The sequence below is a fragment of the Poecile atricapillus genome, chromosome 17 (genome assembly GCF_030490865.1).
Source record: "Poecile atricapillus isolate bPoeAtr1 chromosome 17, bPoeAtr1.hap1, whole genome shotgun sequence".
In the NCBI taxonomy this organism is placed as follows: domain Eukaryota; kingdom Metazoa; phylum Chordata; class Aves; order Passeriformes; family Paridae; genus Poecile; species Poecile atricapillus.
This window is the reverse complement of record NC_081265.1, coordinates 6,173,714-6,194,351: the sequence shown is the minus strand read 5'-3', so window position 1 is coordinate 6,194,351 and position 20,638 is coordinate 6,173,714. Positions and strand designations below refer to the sequence as shown.

General features: G+C 54.4%; 1 protein-coding gene across 2 annotated transcripts; it reads left to right on the top strand.

Annotated features, from left to right (window-relative positions):
* Positions 1 to 644: 644 nt before the first annotated feature.
* XYLT2 (xylosyltransferase 2) lies at positions 645 to 20,528 on the top strand. 2 transcript variants are annotated; one of them, XM_058852453.1, is made up of 16 exons: positions 645 to 741; positions 840 to 1,184; positions 1,909 to 2,044; positions 2,972 to 3,075; positions 3,608 to 3,681; positions 4,256 to 4,390; positions 12,925 to 13,396; positions 13,842 to 14,017; positions 14,328 to 14,530; positions 14,934 to 15,014; positions 15,163 to 15,379; positions 15,778 to 15,954; positions 16,786 to 17,048; positions 17,152 to 17,347; positions 17,728 to 18,061; positions 18,422 to 20,528. In XM_058852453.1, exons 1-16 carry the CDS (start codon positions 702 to 704, stop codon positions 18,742 to 18,744), a joined length of 3,276 nt encoding a protein of 1,091 aa, XP_058708436.1. In that variant the 5' UTR covers positions 645 to 701; the 3' UTR covers positions 18,745 to 20,528. The 2 variants fall into 2 exon arrangements, with proteins under 2 accessions (XP_058708436.1, XP_058708437.1); XM_058852454.1 differs by lacking the exons at positions 645 to 741; positions 840 to 1,184; positions 1,909 to 2,044; ... (1 more) ...; positions 3,608 to 3,681; positions 4,256 to 4,390 and adding an exon at positions 7,927 to 8,117.
* The last annotated feature ends 110 nt before the right edge of the window (positions 20,529 to 20,638 follow it).

Below are 20,638 nucleotides of genomic sequence, written 5' to 3'. Positions count from 1 at the left end.
GTGACTGTGGAGCATCTGGTCAAGGACGATGCGGGCACGTTATGTTACAAAAGGGATTTTCCCCGTTACATGAGAGTGCTGATGTGGAGGTGACCATAACCCCAGGTGGATCCTTGAAGGTTTTCCCCATAGCAACAGTGACCCCCACATTTTGGGGCCTGGGACAGACTGCGGGATGAAGTTTCCCCTGTGGGTGACGGGATCACGGTGCCCGTCTGGCCCCGCTACATCCACCCTTCCTCCGCATCTGCAACCCCGACGCGCTCCAGGCGCTCCTCAGGAGACCGGCAGCACTTTCCGCTCCTTCCCAGGGCTGGCCGGGCTGCAGCTGCTGTCCCTGAGCGCTGCCGTGCTCTGGGTCAGCCTGTGGGGCCGTTAATCCCCGCCGGGACCCCCCGGCCCCGGCCGGCCTTGCTCGATCCCGGACTGGCCCGGTCCCGGCGGCCCGGGCAGGGAGAGGGCAGCACCGGGGCCCCACCGGGCCCTTCCTGCTTCCCCCGCCGGCTCCAACAAACGCTCCCGGGTCCCCCTCCCTTCCCTTCGGCGGCCCTCGCTGTGCAGAGCCCCGGGGATCCCCGCGCTCCGCCCCTGAGGGGTGACCGTGCCGCGGGGTGGGCCCGGGGTGGGCCCGGGGCGGGCCGGGCTCGGCCGAGGGGAGCCGGGAGCAGCAGCACGCTGAGCCCCGCTGTCCCGGAGCGGCCATGCAGCTCCTGCCTCTGCTCGCCTGGGCCCTGCTGCCAGGTAAGTCCTCAGCGGAGCCCCCGGTGTCGGGGAGGCGCCGTCGGGCGGGAGGTGCCGGTGCGGCGGCAGCGCTCCCGCGGTTCCGTGTGTTTCCACAGGCTGCGGGGCAGTGACGGGGCCCGACATCGTGCGGGGATTCCTGGGGGGTTCCCTGTCGGTCACCTGCACGTACGAGCCGGGCTGGGAGGAGTCGCCGAAATTCTGGTGCAGAACAATAGCAGTGATCAGTTTTTTCTGTCCTGACGGCATGCTCATCACCCCGGAGTCGGAGCCCGAGGTGCTGCAGGGCCGGTTCTCCATCCGGGACAACCGCACACGCCGGGAATTCACGGTGACTGTGGATGCTCTGGCCGAGGAGGACGAGGGCACATTCCTCTGTGGGGTGCGAACGGGAATATTGCGGTTTGATAAGACTGCTGCTGTGAAGGTGGTCGTGGTCCCAGGTCAGTGCTTGTGGGTTGCAGGTCCCTCAGGTCCATATGGATGTGTCCTGCTCCAGCTGCTTGGAGCGGGGGCTGCAGTGGGGGCAGCCTGGAGCTGATGGGTGCCCGTGCAGGTGGGACAGCCCCAGGTGTAGTGGTAGGTGCTACTGTCACTCATTCCTTATTCTCACTTCTCCCCAGAGCCCCTTCTTAGCACCCCAGGATCAGCCATCTCCATTACTGAGGTGCACTGGGCTTTCTGTGTCAAACTTTCTTTCTCATTAGCTCTTGCTGTTTTTTTCTGTGCTCTCCTTGCCTTACTGTATAACAGCAGGGAGTTCCTCATTGCACTGTGCTGCCTCATTTCCCACTTGGGACAGTCAGCACCTCTGGGCTTAGGAAACATCCCTCTCCATTGCCTCACCAGGGATCAGCTCACATAGCAGGACAGTATATATGTGGTGTTGTTGTGTTAGTACTAAACTGAGCATGGGGTTCCCAGACCTCCTTTCTGCAGGGTGAATTTGTTTTGTGCATATTTTGGGAGGCACTGAGACTGTGAAAAGCCTCGTGGGCAGGGGAAGGGTCTTAGAGCCCTCTGACCTTGAGATATGTCCTCTAAATATGCCAGAGGGGACCCATCTTCTCCTGCTGTGACAGCACATAGGTCACTTCTGACTTGCTGCAAAACCCACAGCATTTTTCCCCACAGAGATCAACCAAGCCTCTCCTCTTTTTGTTTCAGCTTCTTCCACCCTCCCATCATCGACCTACACCACCACCACCTTCTCTGATCTCATACTCTCTGTAACAGGCTGCACACAGACAGTTTCCCAGAGGGAAATTGTGCAATCAACATCAAATCCCTCCACCCCTCAACTGTGAGTAGCAGCTCCTGCCTACAGCAGCCACTTTCTTCCATGAGCTCTCTGGTGCAGCTGGAGCCCTGCAACCATCGGGCTCTTCAGATGCCCCTTAAGGATCCAGGCCTCCGGTTTTTGCTTTTAGGGACCACTCTGTATGGAACAATTCTTCCCTTTAAGGGTGGTGAGGTCCTGGCACAGGGTGCCCAGAGATATTGTGGATGCCCCATCCCTGGAAGTGTTCAAGGCCAGGCTGGAGGGGGCTCAGAGCAACCTGGACTAGTGGAAGGTGTCCCTTCCCATGTTAGACAGTTGGAACTGGGTGATCTTTAAGGTCCCTTCTGACCCAAGTAATTCTCTAATTCTGTGACAGTAATTCCAGTGCCTCTAGTCATGTGGGAGAAGTGGTTTCTGCCTGCAGCACCAACCCCCATTTCCTTCCCCAAAACTCAGTGAGACTGTTTGTGGGAAGCCAAGTGCTGCGCAGTGTTCTGTTCTTTGTCGTTACACAAACAGACAAGTAAAAAAAAAGCACAAAACCAGAGTGCTTTTCCCCCTTCTCTCCTGCCTGTGGGATGTGATGCCAGCAGCAGACAAAGCTGAGACTCCCCATCAGCAGAATCAAGGCTGTGCTGGCCCACCAATTTTTCCTTCTTGCCCATTATAAACAAGGTTAACAAAGAGTGGAGTTGAACCAGAGCAAGTGCAGGAACCCATCCTTAAATCACTGAAGATGCAGAAGCTCTCAGACCCAAGTGTCATTTTGCTTCTGCAGTTTTTGGTTTGCTCTGTTCCACGTCCAGCTGGCAGCCTGACCATCCCATGCCTGCTGTGACTGTCAAGCCCTGCCTCACACAGCTACTTCCTGTGTCACCCACAGCGGCTCCCTGCTCCATGCTGGTTCATCCTGAGAAGTGTGACAACGTAAACTCTTTTTTCTTGCAGCTCTAACGTGGTTGAGCACATCCTTACTCCAGCCATCATCGTGGTTCTTTTTTTGCTTGCAGTGGCTGCTGGTGTTCTGCTAATACTCTCCAGGAAGAAGAAAGGTGAGTGAAGTTGTCAGTGCCACACACATCTTGTTTCTGTAACAGAGCCTGCTCTGCTTTCCTTATTTTTCTTCTGTTTCTTTTTCCTCCCCCATTCCCTTCTTGATGCATCCAATTCCTCAGTCTATCATTGAGACATCAAGAAGGTCTCCTCCCCTCAAGGGAACAGTGGGACCATCCCGTGGGTGCAGGACCATTCCCTGGGAGCAGGGAATGACAGCCCTTGGAGAGGATGCTGCTGGGCACAGAATCTGTTTCAGTTTGGGCGCCATCAGCTTCTCCAGATGGGCTCACTTGCACGGGCCAGGCCTACACCAGGCTTGATGCAAAGTTTTAAGGCCAGTGTGAAGGATGGGGAGGGACAGGAGGGGACATTGCCAGCTGGCAGGTGAGTTCTGGCTTTATTTGAAGAAGCACTCCAGTTTAGATGGATCATGGAGTGTCAGGTTCCTGTCCTGCTTTATGGCAAGGTTTGCAGTGGCAGTGCAGTTTCTCAATACGTTTGTTTTCCTCTCTTTTCACTCATGTCCAGCCACATCCATGCTTCATCCAGCCCTTTCTGGAGCAGCCATAGAGATGGACAGGACTCACAGAATGTCACCTACAGTAAGGAAAACCTCATGAGTTCTTGTGATTCTGTGCCCCAAGTTCACATGGAGAGGGGAAACATTGCATCCTGAGCTGCCAGAGCTGCTACTTTCATACAGGTTAATGGCACTTTAGGCTGGAAGGGATCCTTTGGGCTCTGTTCACCAACAGAAAGACACAACCAGGGACTTTGTGTGACTACTGCAGAGTATTCCTGGGAAAGGAATTTAGGATTGAGCTGAGAGGTTTTCTCTCCAAGCCACTCCAAGCACAGGAGCTGCTTCTCTGGGTGAAACAGCCTTGGGAACCTGCAGCAAAACACACCTGAAGTGGCTGCAGGGTAGCTGCTGCTTGCTTACTGCTTGGAAAGTATTTTCTGATATTTTTTACCAGCTCTTGAGGAGGGGCTAGTGTCACTAGAATTCCCCTGGGGAACGTTGAGCCAGCCCTTGCTTCAATTTTTATTTCCACCCAGTGCCCCTGCAGCCATCTCAGCACCCGTCAGGACGGGCAGCAGGGTGGGAGATATTCCCACCCCTGTGGATACAGGCAGGGAGTGGCAGCAGGGTGCGAGCTCATCCTTCTCCATCAGGGAGCAGAAGCCTTGAACTATGCGGACATTGACCACAACACGGGCGTGGCTGAGAGCCAGTACAGCAATGCCGAGGCTTTCTGCCGCTTGGAAACGCCCCCGATGGAGTACATAGAGGTCAGGCACAGTGCTCAGGTAGGAAAACGCCAAGCACTGCTAAGCTGGAGGTGGTGGGACGAAAGCTGGAGTGGGTGGGTGACAGAATGGGCAAGAGGATGGGCTGGGTGGGGATGGAGAGGGCTGCAGAGGGAAGTGCCAAGCTGGGTGGGGTGGGAGGAAAGCTGGAGTGGGTGTGTGACAGAAAGGGCAGCAGGATGGGTTGGGTGGGGATGGAGAGGGCTGTAAAGGGAAGTGCCAAGCTGGGGTGCAACTCACCCTGGCTACTGTGGGTTCCCTCTCTGGGAACTTCTGCTCCTGGGTGCTTAAAATGTCACAGAGATTCCAGCAGACAGTGTTTGCCTGGAGCAGCCACGCCAAGGGTATTTTTTGTTTATCTCCCTCCTCTCCCAGCCTTTGGAAAAGGAAAGAGAGGCGTTATATGCCAGAGTGCAGAAGCCTGTGGTGCAGAAGGAGCAGATCTACACCAACATGCCATCAGCTCCACAGCCCAGTGAAGAGCTCTACAGCACAGTGTATGGGAGATGAGCAAGCACCTGGCCCCATGGGCTGCTCCTGCTGCTGGAAGCTGTCTCTGCACAGGGCACATGGGGTTTATGTTCTGCTCAGGCAGGAGCTAGCTCGACAGCAGACCTGTTGCTCTCCAAGGCTTGGATGTTTCTTTGAAGCAACTTCAGAGAGGATGAGGTTGTGTGGAGGCACAGAGAGGGTTGAAGATAAAATCATCCCTTTGCAAATGCAATTTGGAGTCCTAATCTGTACAGCAGTGGTGCTGGGAATAAAGCTCTCCCCCTTGAAGTGGGGTAGTCCAGGCCAGAGACCCAGCAGGCAGGGTGAGCCATCACTTTGCTCTTCTGTTTTGCTGATAACTTTTTTTCTGACACCCACTAAATACTTTCTGTGTGAAGTGTTGCTGCTTTATCAGTGACTCTGAGAACCTGATAGCTTCAGCCGTGGTGTGTGACTGTGTTTGTGCAGCAGGTTCCCACCCGCTGAAGAGTTTATTTCAGAGTTTCACACTGAAAGCAGGTCCAGCCCTTGCTGATGCCCAGCTGGGCTCCAGCAGTGTGAGAACTCAGATCTTTAAGGACAAGGACTCTTGGAGCTCCAGCACAAACCCACAACCCCACCACCAGCTGCTGCAGCATCACTCCCCTCTGAAATGTTCCATGCAGTGTTTCCCCTGGTGTGCTGGTGCCCTCCCCCATGAATGTTCACTCTTCTCCAGCCCAGTGCCAGGCAATTCATCCGTCCACTCCCATGAGAAACAGGCCATAGGGATGGGTGTCCATTTGTGATGGGCTGGGAGCAGAAAACCTGAGCTCTTACACATGGTTCCATGCAAGTGGTTTTGCACAAAGAGGTGAATTTTCCCTTGCCATGAGAATTTGGGCACTGTAGCTTTTCGCAGACAGGCTGGTTTCAGGGCAGGGATGGTGATTTACACCACAACCAGGAGGAGGCTGGGGTGAGGGCTTCTCACTGTCTTCCATTACCTGAAAGGAGGTTGTAGTCAGGTGTGGGTCAGTCTCTTCACCCAGGTAACAAGTAACAAGACAAGGGGAAACAGGGTGCCACAAGGGGAAACAACTCTGCAAGCTGTGCCAGTGGAGGTTTAGATTGGATATTAGTGAAAATTTCTTCACCAAAAGGGCTGTGAATCCCTGGAAAAAGCTTCTGAGGGAAATGGTAGAGTCACAATCCCTGGAGGGATCTAAAAGACATGTAAATGTGGCACTTGGGAACATGGTTTACTGGTAGCCTTGGTGGTGCTAGGTTAATGGATGGTCTTGATGTTCTTAGGGGTCTTTAGCAACCTAAAGGATTCTAGGTAGGGAGCCTTTTCCTGCTGGTGTGGAGATGCTGAGGTAGTCTTGCAGCTCTCAGCTCTTGGGGCATGGACCAAATTGCTCCTATCAAAGGGGAAGCCATCCCACAGCTTAGCAGGCTGCTCAGAGCCCTTCTGCACCCTGGGGATAAATTCCCCCTTATCAAACCTCTTCCTCTTAAAACCCTCAAGGGCATTGAGGCTGCAGTGTTCCCTTGGCTTTATCAGCAGAATCTGCCCACAAAACTCACAGGAGGTCGTGGAACTCCCAGGAACTGCTATCGCCACCCAGCCACTGCTTCCTATTTCCTCTGCTGAAATACTTTCCCCCACAAGTAGGTTTCAAAGGGGTAAAGCTGAGAGAGCTGGGGGTGTTCAGCCTGGAGAAGGCTCCAAGGAGACCTCAGAGCTCCTTCCAGTGCCTAAAGGGGCTCCAAGAAAGCTAGATGGGGACTTAGAACAAGGGCCCAGAGTACCAGGACAGGTAATGGGGAATGGCTTCACAGTGCCAGAGGACAGGTTTAGATGCACTATTGAGAAGGAATTGTTTCCTGGGACGGTGAGGAGGCCCTGGCACAGGGTGCCCAAAGATGTCTGGCTGCCCCATCCCTGGAAGTGTCCGAGGTTGGACAGAGCTTGGAGGAGCCTGGGATAGTGGAAGGTGGGTTGACACCAGTGGCCCAGGCACACAAAGCAGTGCACGGGTGGCCACACACAACCATATGTGCACCCCTGCACACTCACAGCCCTCACAGTCCCACCCACATTCTCCCACATCTCACACACACACACACACACACACACACACACACACACACACATATATATTCACTCATATTCACTCACACTCATTCACACTCACACATTAATTCACACTCACACATTCACACACACAAAAATTCACTCTCACTCACATTCACCCATTACTAACACACTCTTGTTCACATTCATTCACACTCATTCACTCACATTCGTTCACTCTCACATTTAGATGCTCACACATGAATACACTGACATTCATCCACTCACATTTACATGTTCACACACTCATTCACTCATATTTATTTACATGCTCACATTCACATTAATACATATTAATACATTCACAGTCATTAATACACTCAATTCACTCACTCATATTTATTTACACTTTAATACACTCACATTCATTCACTCATATTTATTTGCACATTAATACACTCACATTCATTGATATTTACACATTAATACACTCGCATTCATTGATATTTATTTACACATTAATACACTGACATTCATTGATATTTACACGTTAATACACTGACATTCATTGATATTTATTTACACATTAATACACTCACATTCATTGATATTTATTTACACATTAATACACTGACATTGATATTTATTTACACATTAATAAACTCACATTGATATTTATTTACACATTAATACACTGACATTCACTGATATTTATTTACACATTAATGCACTGACATTCATTGATATTTATTTACACATTAATACACTGACATTCATTGGTATTTATTTACACATTAATACACTCACATTGATATGTATTTACACATTAATACACTGACATTGATATTTATTTAACATTAATACACTGACATTGATATTTATTTAACATTAATACACTCATTCACTATGCGCGGCCGTTCTCTCACAGGCCCCGCCCCCTCTCCATGGCCCCGCCCCGTTCCCGCCCCTCCCCGCGCGGTCCGGCCCCGCGCATGCGCGGCCGTGGCGGCGGCGCGGCGGGCCATGGTGGCCGGCGGGGCGATGGTGGCCGGCGGGCGGGCGCGGAAGCTGGTGCGGCGCTACCGGCTGGCGGCCGCGACGGCACTCGCCATCCTCCTGCTCCAGGGACTCGTCCTCTGGAGCTCCGCCGGCCTCGACGAGGAGGGCCCGGCCGAGGTGTGCCGCGGGAGGGAGGGGGGGCGGCCGGGGCCTGCTGGCGGTGAGGGGAGTGGGGGACCGTGCTGACGGATAAAGGGGCTGGGGAGGGGGGCCGTGAGGGGGCTGAGGACGAGGCGGGACACGGGGGGTTCGAGGTGGGCTGAGGGCCTGGGGGCTCATGGGAAGGCGGTGGGTGCTGGTACGGGGCTTTCGTGGGGGAACCCTTGGGGTTGTGCCCTGGGGGTCGCGAATGTCCCTTTCTTAGGAGCTGGAGCGGGAACAAAGGGCATGGGCTCTGTGAGGTTTGCGAGGCCCAGCCCCAGGATGGGGTTCCTGGGCTGGATGTCCCGCAGCCTCAGGCTGCTGGAGGTGTTGGCGGTGGGGTGGGCAGCGGGATGTTGCCCGGGGGGCTTCTGGCTGCAGCAGTGCAGGGTCACAGCGCCTGGGAAGGGGAGCTTGTGGTCCAGGGGAGGTTGTTTTGGGTTTGGCATAGAGTGGGGAGTTTGATGGGGATCTTGCATTTGTGATTTGGGGGATCTTGTGGGAAACTGGGGTCATGGGCACCCAAACAAAAAAACATGGAATTCAGAGAGCTGGGAGGTTTGTGTCAGCTCCTGTGTAGCTGTTCTGGTGAGAGGTATCTCTGGGAAGTGGGAGAGTACAAGGACCTTTTGGAGTCACTGATGTCTTTATGCCAGAACACCCTGCTTACGCCAAACACATCACTTCTTTCTTGTGAGTGTGGGGAAACTGAGGCATGGTCTGGTGAAGGAGTTTGCCCAAGGTCAGACACAGAACAAGTATCAAAGAAGACCCAGGCAGATAAAGCACATTGTTGCCACCTTTAAACAAAGCTCCTACCCCTGAGTTGTTAATTAGGATTTATTTGTTGGGAACTCCCCAGATTGTGTCCACAGACTGCTATGTCTTTGTGGACCAATAGCTGAAGCCTCCTACTGCCTCCCTGGTGTGGAGGGTGATCCCATGGTCAGCAAATCTAGAAAGCTTATCTTGAGGGCAAAGATGTGAGAAGGGGAACAGGGCAGCCCCTTGCAGTGGGGAAGGTCTCTAAAGTGACACCACTCATTCAGCAGGTGAATTTCCAGCCTTAGGCCTCCTCCTGGGCCACAGGGAATGGCCATGAGCACCCTCATGTGCCACCATATGCCCATCAGCAACACTGAACCAGGGAATGAATGTGGCAAGGAGAGGATCGTGATCTGGATGCACTGGAAGCGTGAGAGCAGACTGATCTGACACCAAGGAGTGCCCAGCTGATCCTTTCCCTGTTCTGTGACCTTGATCAAATTACTTCACCCATCCTGGCTTCTCTTTCCCTCTGCACCATCCTGCACTGCTTGCCTGCTGTTCTCTGCTCCTGCCCTTCACAGCCTCCTGGGTTGGCTCATTCTGCCTTGGTCCTTGCCTGGTTTCCCCATGTCTCCTTCCAAAATGAGCTGAGCTGGGCAGCTGAAGAGGTTTGGGCATAGGTCCCGTTTCCTGGAGGGGAGTTGGTTCACCACCAGAAGTCCTTGGAATTGACATGCCTCTTTGGAGAAGACAAGAACCATCCTTAACTTCACAGACAGCCTGAACCCATTAGCAAGCTGGGAAAAGTCCAGTTCACCTTTATTTCTTATAAAATGCAAAGCTCTTGGTTTCTGTGCTGTCCTGCAGCTTCTGATTTTGGCCAGACCTAGAGGAGACACCATTTCCCTAAGGGCATTTCTGGTAAAGCTGGGGAACAGTCCCAGGAGAGTCTGACCTTGCAGGCCTGAAAGGATTCATGGAAGTCTGGGATTTCTTAATGGCCAGAGTAAATGGCTCCTTCCCACTAATGGACACAGCTCATCCCCTCCATAGATGGGCTGTGACTGGCTGTGGAGAGAGAAAGAGACACTGGAGTCCTGGAAGTGCTGTGGAGCTGGCTGTGCCTCTTGAATCCATCAGTTCTCTTCCCAAGCCTTATTTTGGGGTCCTGTAGGCTTCCATTGTTCACCAAGCAGATGCTTTATGGGGTGCAGACTAGGAGTATCTGCATCTGTCTCCATCTACCCAAGTCAACACTGTGTTTCCTGTGGAAAGCAAATTAATCTTGTCCCACCAGGATCAAACAACACTATCCTTATCCTGACTGATGGATGAGAGAGGAAATTCCCATTCCTGCTGTGGTCAGCATACGTGTCTCCCCACACAAGTGGGAGCCTGAGAGACCAGAGCGATCCTGCCTCTGTCACTGTGACACCCACAGCTCCTGAGTGAGCACATGAGCTGCCTGAAGCTCTTAGTCCATGGTGGAGCTGGCATCAGTAAAACTCAAACCACAAAGTTCCCTTGTGGGTGGAGAAGAGGATCTGTCACTGCAGTATTTTAGCCACTTGGTCTCCTGTTTTTGTCTGTCTCAGAGCCCTATGTGTTGGTGTCCTCTGTGTGCTGTGGCCACAAGAGAAGCTTCCTATGAAGTGTCTTTTCTTCCAGAGAAGAGATTCCTTGATAGTTACTTTTCCTGCCAAAGAACTTGTTTTTAGGGGACTTAATCCAGCCATTTTAACTCAGGATTCCTCTGATGACTCTGAAACATTCTGGTGCTGGTTTTGCCTGATGAGTGCTGGTATGTGGCAGAAACCAGACAGCCAGAGAGGGAATCCTGCAGAAACCAGGTGCTGTTAGCTCTGCTCCTCCCAGTGGCACAGTGCTGGGGATGGGGTGCAGGTAGATACATGACCCACAGCTCTGTGTCACTCTGGAATTGCAGTGTTGCGTTGGGGGAGGCATAATAGGACAAGTCTTTCCAGTAGCAAGCAACAGGACAAGAGGAAATGGCCTCAAGTTGTACCAGGGGAGGTTTAGGCTGGATATTAGCAAAAATTTGTTCACTAAAAGGGCTGTGAAGCCCTTTAACAGGCTGGATGAGGAAGTGTTGGAGTCACAGTCTATGGAGATATCTAAAAGATGTGTAGATGTGGCACCTGGGGACATGGTTTAGTGGTGGCCTTAACAGGGGTTTAATAGTTGGATGATCTTAGTGAGTCTTTCTAACCTAAATGATTCTGTGATTCTAGAGTGAGCTCTGGCTGGTGCCTGGAGTCAGCTGTGTGTGTGACAGGAGGGAATGGAGATGGGGACCCTTACTGATTGTTACACACAGGTTTTAAATACAGCAGAACAACATGGCCGGATCCATTCCCTGCCAGGCTGGGGTGGAGGGATCACTCTGCTGTGGTGCAGTAATTAGAAACCCTTGAGTTCCTTGGCTGACAGCTCCAGAAGGGCTGGCAGTGCTTCTAACAACTTCCCTGCTGGGAAAGGCAGCTAGGCATGCTCCTGAGCTGGGAACTGTAACCACAGGTGGGCATCGAATAGGGGGTGTCCCCAGAGTCTGGTGTGTTGGGGAGTGCAGGATGTGAGTGGGATCAGTGAATCTCTTCCTGTAGGAACATGGAAGAGACTCTTTCTCACTTGTGGCCTTCCAGCTGCCCTCTCCTGTGTTGCTCTGTGGGGAAAACAGGTTTATAGCTCTGGAACAGATGGTCCTGTGTAGTGACTAATGAAGGGTTCACTGCCTGTCTCGGGCTGCCAGTGATGCCTGTCTGGGTGGAAGCAGGCTTGGCTGATCCCTGCTGAACCAACCTCTTGGGATTTAAGCAGTGGTTTGGCCATGGCTGTGCCAGCACAACATGGGTAGTCTGGGAACTCTGAAATGTGTAGATCATGCCAAATGCTTTCCAGTCTTTTCACTCTGTGCTTTCTCCTGGCTGTGACCTTCCCAGCAGCTATACCCTCAGGGGAGTCTTGTGCCAGGAGCTAGTTCAGTCCTGCTGCCCTTGTCAGGCATCTGTCCATCCTTGTGAGAAGCCACCGCTCAGGAATACCCCTGGATGTTCCTTACAGTTCCCCATGATGCCTGACAGAGCTGCTTTGGGGTTTGGGGGTGCTGTAAGACAGCCTTGGGAGGCCAGGCTGGAGCAGGCAGCTGCCTGCCTGTCATCCAGGAGTGCCTGCAGTGGGCTGGGGCACATGGCCCCAACATCACGGGTGACACTCACTGGGAAAAGTCTTTCCCATGAGTGTGGCATCCAAACTTCCCAGCTCCCTGCTCTCCCCAAGGCTGACTGTCTGCTGGTCAGCCAGCCTGGCTGAAGTAACGAAGTATAATTGACTGCTCCCTTTACACATCTGCTAGGGTCCATGGGAGGGTTTGTGATGGGATTTCTAGGGAAGGTGGTAATGGCAGTGCTTGCCCCAGCCTAGCACACGGAGCCAGGGTCCAGGTAGGGGAGTGTGGGCAGGGCCTTAGTCTATTCCAGTCCAGTGCTTTCAGCCCAGAGAGCACAGCTGTGGTGCCTGGGACTTTGTCTATACTGGGCTTGGTCTCACAGCATGGTTATGGCAGGGAGGAGCTGGTCCAGTAGCCTCCCAGTGAAATAACCATCACCAGCCAGTACAGCCCAGTGCTCAACTCCAGCATCAGGAATGTCCCTGCATTGTCAGAACCTCAGAGGGTGGCTGGTGCAGACACAACCTACTGTATCCATTTAGTCTACAGTGAGCCAAACCACAGAGAGCGAGACCGTCTGGGTGTCCCCATGTTGGGGGCATAGGCAGGAGTTGTGTCTTAGCCTGGGGTTTTAGGTGGTGAAAGGGCTGTGTAATGTCCTGTGCTGCACAGCGGTTGCTCCTGGAGCACCTGTCATGCTGCAGCATTGAGCTCTGTGGGGAATGGGAGCAGGGATGCTCCGAGGAGCATGCTGACAGAGCTAGGGGGAAGCAGGCCCGAGCTAATGCTGTCTGTCCTCTCCTCTGCATCCACATGGACCTGCTACAGGAGCGGCAGAAAAAAGCTGGGTTTCCTGAGAGCAGCGACGGCTCCAAGGACTCTGACAGCTCTGCTGGGCGCCGGAGCAGTGCCAGCCGGAAGCATGGCCGGTGGCGGGGCCGGCCGGACAGCCCCGGGGCCGTGGTGTCCAAGGTGGTGAGAGCCGTCACGGCCAGGCACAAACCAGGATGGAGGCTGCCGGCCATGCTGGACTCCACCAGCCGCAGGAACCTGACGGAGCTGCGCAGAGAGGCCCAGCTGGCCATCTTCCAGCAGGGTGACACGGGCAGTGTGGAGGGGGCTCCCCAGCCCACTGAGAACAGTTTCACCCCCAAGTGCGAAATCACGGGCAAAGACGCCCTGTCGGCGCTGGCCCGGGCCAGCAGCAAACAGTGCCAACAGGAGATCGCCAACGTGGTGTGTCTGCACCGAGCTGGCAGCCTCATGCCCCAGTCTGTGCCTCGCCACTGCCAGCTCTCAGGTAAGTCCTGCTGGAGTGCTCCTGGTCGCCCTGGGCATTGGGAATATCCCACCTTCCTTATGTCACCAAACTCTCCCACCTGGCAAACAGCAGCCTCAATCTGTCACTGAGATTCCCAGATTAGCACTGCCTCTCTAATCCAATCAAAGCTGTGCCAGCCTTCTTAAGTTGGGCTATTCATCCCAGCCTACAATTCTGCAGGGGTCAGAGCCAGGCCCAGCTGCATCTTCTGTTTTAAGGCACCAGAGGAGGACACCCCCTTTCCCAACGACCCCCATCAGTGTAACACAAGGGGCTGCATCTGCCACCATGGCCTGGCACTACAGCCAGTTTGGGATTTGCCCAAGGCTGAGTGCTTCCTTGCTGTTCCCTGCCTTGCTCAGGAGCTCCAGGTAGTAGATACCAAGGCTGGGGGTGGCTGACAGCCCTCTCCCTCCCCATGCAGGCAAGGTCAGCCCTGTGATCCAGTGGGACGAAAGCCGGCTGCAGCAGGGGCCCCCCAGCAAACCTGTGCGCATTGCCTACATGCTGGTGGTGCATGGCAGGGCCATCCGCCAGCTGAAGCGGCTCATCAAGGCCGTGTACCACCAGCAGCACTTCTTCTACATCCACGTTGACAAGGTGTGTGGCAGGGGTGAGGGAGTGGGTGCTAACTGCTCCATTGGTCCCTGGGAGAGGGAGCAGAGCTGAGGCACGGGTGGTGGTGAGTGAGGAAAGTGGCTGGATAGGGTTAATCCTTGCTGCTGTGGAGCTGTGACCCTCCACCGCTACTTCTGCAGCCCCACGGAAGCAGGATCTATCCCCCCTGCCTTGTTTGCTGCTTCCCTCCTTGTGGAGGCTGCTGCAGGAGCTGAATCCAGGCTGGTGGCAAGGAAAGCAGGGCCCTGGGAGGATGAGCTCCTTGCTGAGGGTGAGCCATGTTCCCTGGTAGCGCTCCAACTACCTCCATCATGAGGCCATGGAGCTGGCCCGGCACTACCCCAACATCCGTGTGACACCCTGGCGCATGGTGACCATCTGGGGAGGTGCCAGCCTGCTGAAGATGTACCTGCGTAGCATGAAGGACCTGCTGGAACTGTCTGAATGGCCCTGGGACTTCTTCATCAACTTGAGTGCCACTGACTACCCCACCAGGTGAGGGCCTTGCTGGGACAGGCGGGGAGGCTGGAGGTGTTGGGGCTGTACGATGCTGCAGCAGCCTCAGGAGGGGCAGGGAAGATCGGGGAGCTGAGGAAGATGGGGTTGGAGATATCACCACCAGTACGTGGGTGCAGCTTTGGGGCCAGATTGGACCCATGTATGCAGAGGAGCCCAGCCAGTACCTCAGAAGCTGTTTTTTCTGTGGGGTGGGTATTTCAGGAGAATATGCATGTGGGGCACCAGACAGCTGAGAGCCTGTGGCTGTGTCTGCCCAGTGATGGGACAAGGGTTTGAGTCAGCAGCTTTGGGCTCCTTGTGTCTAATGGCTCTTGCAGGATGAATGTTTACTGGGCTGCTTCACCCCAGGAGCATTAATGATTCCTGATTTGCACCTCAGGACCAATGATGAACTGGTGATGTTCCTGTCCAAATACCGAGATAAGAACTTCCTGAAGTCCCATGGCCGAGACAATGCCAGGTAATCTCAGCTAGAGGCAGAGCTGAACTGGAGGAACAGAAAAAGGGATTTCAGAAAAGAATTGAAACAGCTGTGGCAGGGAGGGGATGTTCTGCATCTGCGCTTAGCAATGTGGTTGACACTCCTAACTCCTCATCCCCATGCCCAGGTTTATCAAGAAGCAGGGCCTGGACCGCTTATTCCATGAGTGTGACTCCCACATGTGGCGACTGGGCGAGCGCCACATCCCTGAGGGCATCATCGTGGATGGGGGCTCCGACTGGTTCTCGCTGACACGCAGCTTTGTGGAATATGTGGTCTATGCTGATGACCAGCTGGTGTCCCAGCTGCGCCAGTTCTACACTTACACACTCCTGCCAGCTGAGGTGGGTGCTGGCTGTGGGCCACCAGGCAGATTTTCTTCCCACTGGGCATAACATCTCTGCCCCATTTCATCTCTGCTCTGGGTAGCTGCAAAGGGTGTTGCTGGTTCTGCTCAGTTTTGTGCCTTCCCTTTTCCAGACTTAGGTATGAAAGCGGGAAGAGAGGAACAGACAGGTCAGGGGTCATGTTTACATACAGCCCAGCTTTAGGTCCAGTCACCCTCTGGGCCAGATAAACATTGGTGCGAGCCTGGTCGCTTAAGTGTTGCCCTGTGCTGGGAACAGGGATTAGTTTCTGTTCAGTAGCAGATGAGGTCTGTCCTCCTCTATGAGTGGGGATCTCCATTAACCACCTGTCCTCCATCCCACTGGGTGTCCTGTCTGTTTTCTGCCCTGCACAGTCCTTCTTCCACACGGTCCTGGAGAACAGCCACGCCTGCGAGACACTGGTCGATAACAACCTCCGAGTGACCAACTGGAACCGGAAGCTGGGCTGTAAGTGCCAATATAAACACATAGTCGACTGGTGCGGGTGCTCCCCAAATGACTTCAAACCCCAGGACTTCCTTCGGCTACAGGTGAAAAAGATCCTCCTTTCTCTTCTTGCTCTTTCCCTTCCTCCCTGTCCTCTCCTCTCTGAGCTGTCTTGCAGGCACCCCAGGCTGCAGTGCCAGCTACTGTGCGTGTCCTCACAGGAGACTGGAGCATGGTCAGGTCCCACTGGGGCTCAGTGTAGATGTGTCTGTAAACAGGCAGTGGGATTATCCTGACTATCCTGCCCTGCAGCAAGGCTTCTGCTTGCAGCACTGCTTCTCTTCTTAGACTTTCTCTCCTGTTTTCCTGCTCTTTCCCTGCAAATGTATCACTTGGGGCAAATATCTTTTTCGTAAAACCCCTTCAGAATGCTGTTTCTTTGGCAAATCAAAATGCCTTGTGGTGGAAGGTCTCCCATGCTCTCAGTGCATGGAGACATGGACTGAACAAAGGAGATTTGGGGAAGATAGATCCAGCCCTGAAAAGAGCAGTTGTGGCAGGATTTTCCAGCAGTCCAGGCTTGTTGAGGCCAAGACCCTGTTCCTGCAGGGAACATGGCCACATGGCCAGAGCTAATGCAGGACTCAGTAGTGGCTCTGGTGGATGGGGCCCATCAGACTAGAGATTGCAGCAAAGGAGCTGGCTGACACCTGTCTGCTTCTGGGCATGGAAGGGGGGAGATGGGGACGCACCTGCATTACCAGTAACTGTTGGTGTGCTCCCACTGGTCCTGTAATAGAGGATCCCATATTCAGGCTGGCTGTGCTGCGCTGCTCCTTAGCCTGTGCCTTCAAAGTGTGTAGGATGGATCCTGCTAGAGTGGGAGGGCAGAGTGGGTGGAGCCAACATTGTTAGAAATGCCTGTGCTCTCCCAGCAACTCTCCAGACCCACGTTCTTTGCCCGCAAGTTTGAGTCAACGGTGAATCAGGAGGTGCTGGAGATCCTGGACACGCACCTCTACGGCAGCTACCCTGCCAACACCCCAGCCCTCAAGGCCTACTGGGAAAACGTCTACGACCGTGTCGACGGACTCAGCGGTCTCACCGATGTCACCCTCACCTTCTACACGGCCTTCTCCAGGCTGGGGCTCCACAAAGCCTCATCCACACCCACAGCCAAGGCTGACAAGCTCTGCAGGTGGGGTATTTTCTGTGGTCTCAGACCAGACTCCAACTGGAGGCCTTTATCTTGTGCTGGAAGGATGCTTATGCTCACACGTGCAACCTCTCTATCTCTCCAGATTTGAGCCTCGAGGCTTCCCCTCCAGTGTGCACTTATATTTCTATGACGACCGTTTCCAGGGTTACCTGGTGATGCAGGAAGTGCAGAATTTGGCAACTGGGCAGGCAGAATCCTTGGAGGTGTGGATGATGCCCCAAGGAGCTCTGAAGCTGTCAGGTCATGGAGGGCAGGCAAACCGCTTGCAAAACCTTGAGGTAAATGGAGTGCTTTCCTCTCTGGTGCTGCCGTTCCTCTTCTGCCCCACCTGCTTGCCATGGGGACAGAGGGACACAGAGCTGCCATTGTGCTTGAGAACAAACCTTTATCTGGAAGTTTGGTTTATTTGTGAGGAGCTGATCATTAGAGAACAGGCCTTCAGGGGATCTTTCAGAGGCAGTTGAGATCCAGCACCTGCAGCTGCAGGAGGCCTTGCACAGCTAACTTAGTGCTGACATGTGATCCATGGAGGGTGGGGTGTCCATTGTTTTGGACTCCAAGGTTTGTGTTTTCTGTTTTGGGGAGGTGAAATGCAGAACCTCAGCTGATAGTGTCTCCTTGCCCAGTGTCTCACTGCTTGTGCTTCCTGTCCCTCCAGGTGGGCACGGAGTGGGACCCCAAGGAAAGACTCTTCCGCAATTTTGGAGGCTTGATGGGGCCTTTTGATGAGCCGGTGGCCATGCAGAAGTGGTCACGGGGCCCCAACCTGACGGCCACGGTGGTGTGGATTGACCCCACCTATGTCATTGCTGCCTCCTACGACATCACGGTGGATGCAGAGGCAGAGTTCACCCAGTACAAGCCCCCCCTCAACCACCCCCTGCGCCCCGGCATCTGGACCATCCGCCTCCTCCAGTTCTGGGAGCCTTTGGCAGAGAACCAGTTCCTGGTGGTGCCTCAGACCTTCAATCGCAAGCAGCCTCTCAGGAAAGGTGAGGATGCTCTGGAGTTTGGGGCTGGATGAGAGGGTGTCCCAGTGGGCAGTCCAAAGTGCTTCCCTCTGTGTTGGCCCCTGGGCTGCAGCTGATGGCCAGGCTGGAGCCAAGTTTCCACTGATGTCCCCTTGCCTGTGTGAATCCTTGGACTGGGCTGTCCTCTTGGCAGCTGTGGAGAACCCATTGGCGTGTCAGATCCTTCCTGTAGCAGTGTCCTTTTCCTTGTGCTGGAGGGGAGCTGTGGTTGCAAAGGGATGGGGTGCTGTGCCCCAGCTGGAGTTGGGGGTAGGACCTGCAGGGTGCTAGAATGTTGCTGTGCTGCTCATCCCCTCTCTTTTCTCTCCCTGTCCTTCCCAGATGATAGCAACTGGCTGCATGGTGGGCCCCCCCGCAATGAGTACATGGACCAGAACTTCCAGGGCCTGGGCGGGATCCTCAACCTGCCACGCTCCGAGGCAGCAGAGGAGGATGCGGTGCGGAAGGCGCGGCTGACGGGCAAGGAGCTGGAGGAATGGGCAGACGCTGCCATCAGCACCTTCTGGTCCACAGCGAATGTCTGTGTCAGCAGCCCCTCTGCCTGCGCTTCCCTGGAGACCTGCAGCAAAACCTCCTGGAGCTCCCTCTCCCCAGACCCCAAATCAGAACTGGGGCCCGTCAAACCTGATGGGCGGCTGAGGTAGCAGGAACAGCTGGAGGGCACCCTTGGGAGCAGGGAGCATCCTCCATTTCTGATTTGGGGGTTGTCCCTGGACCGCATCACCCTGTGCCATTTGCACTGTAGTCACTCGAGGAAGAGAAAATGGGAACCTCCAGGCAGAGGAAAGCCTTCTCCTGTGGGGTATTTTGGGCAGAGGGAGAGGCATGAGGTGGGTCTTGCCCATCTCCACAGGAATGAGCCCTTGCTGGCCAGGGAAAGTGTGCTGGAGTGCCCATCCCTGTGGGGGCATGGCAGGCACCTGGGAAGAGCTGTGTGTTTGTTACTCCAGGCCTGGGAGCCTCAGGAAGGGGTGATGTGGGAGGGAGGGATGGCTGGAGGGTGGGCAGGCTCTGGACCAGCTCGGTATCCTGCCCAGCCCTGGGTGAGAACTTGGCAGGATGGGCCCTTGTTGCTGGCTGCTGCCGTGGTGGGCTGGTGAGGGACTGGGGATAGGCAGAAGCAGAGTGGGTCAAAACCTGCCGTGTGCACAGAGCTGCTGCTGGCCCAGGGTTTGCATCTCATCCCTTCCACCCCAGCCCTTTAGTTTGTATTTTTATAAATATATATATAGAAATATATATGATGCAAAGTGCAATAGAGACGAGACCCCGCATTGGCCGGGAAGTCCTTGTGTCTCCATCTCCCTTCAGACTGTAACATACCTTGTTCCCTTGGGTATCCTGGTGCTACAGGACAGGGTGCTGGGTCGTTTACATACTTTTTTATTATTATTGTTTTACCATTTGCCCATTTCCTGCTGAGGGCTGCTGGGGACCTGTAGCCTGATGGCCTTGGGGCAGGGTTGCCCCCAGGCTGCGGGGCAGCTGCCCGACTATGCCAAAAGCCTGGAGCTCTGGTGTGTTGTGTAACAGCAGGGAGCGCTCAGTGTGTGGTTCAGGTCTGACAAGCTGCGCTGTAGACCCCACCGCTTCTGTCTCCACTTCAGCAAAAGGACGCCCTGATCTCCTGCCAAAATATCATCCACAGGGCCAATGTCTTGCTGCGGATGAGCTGTGCCTGGAGGGCTGCCCTATGCCACAGCTCCTTGACCCGAGTTTTTATTTTCTCCCACGTCGGTAGAAGCTCTTGGGACCTGCTGCGCTTCCCTGGCCAAAAGATAAAGGGGCGAGACGAGGTCTGGCCAGCTCCATCCTCCCTCCACTGTTTCTGCTACCCACTGCTCCAGAGGGAAGAGGCGCCACCTCCACTTGGGAAGGATGCAGTGGAGCATCCCCCTTCCCTGCAGTCCCCCCAGGATGTCCTTGGGAGCTGCCTCCAACGTTCTTCTGTCCAAGACTGATGCTGCCTGGAGAAGTCTGGGTTTGGTTTCACCCTGGGAAGACGCTTCACAGCTGGGGACAATCTGGAGCCCATTTGGCCCAACCCTCTGCTCAAAGCAGGATCTCAGGAGCTGGTGGAGTTTTGCTGTCTCCGTGGATCTGTGCCATCCTAACTTTTCTCCCATGTCCCTGCTCTCTCCACCTGGCAGGTCTGACACTCCCAGTCTCCAAATTTAAGGATGCGGGTATTGTAAAATGCGTACTGTAAGATGGAGGGGACTGAGACCTCTCTCTGTTGAGGGCAGGTACCTGCTGGCACTCAGCCTTCCTGTCCTGCACCCACTGCTGCCTGGGGTGCTTTGGGGCTGTGGAAGAATGTGGGGGAAGAGGGACCACACAGGGGAGGACGCCAAAACTCTGTGTGAGAACCATTATGTAAAGCTGTCTTAAATATGCAACATCACCACAAATACATCTATATCTCTACAGTTCAGTGTGTTGGGTTTTTGTGGTGTTGAATGGGTCGGGGAAGCTTGGCCACACCTGGTGAAGGTGTGAATCCCTCCTGGGCACCGGGACAGGGGCTGTGAGGGTGTT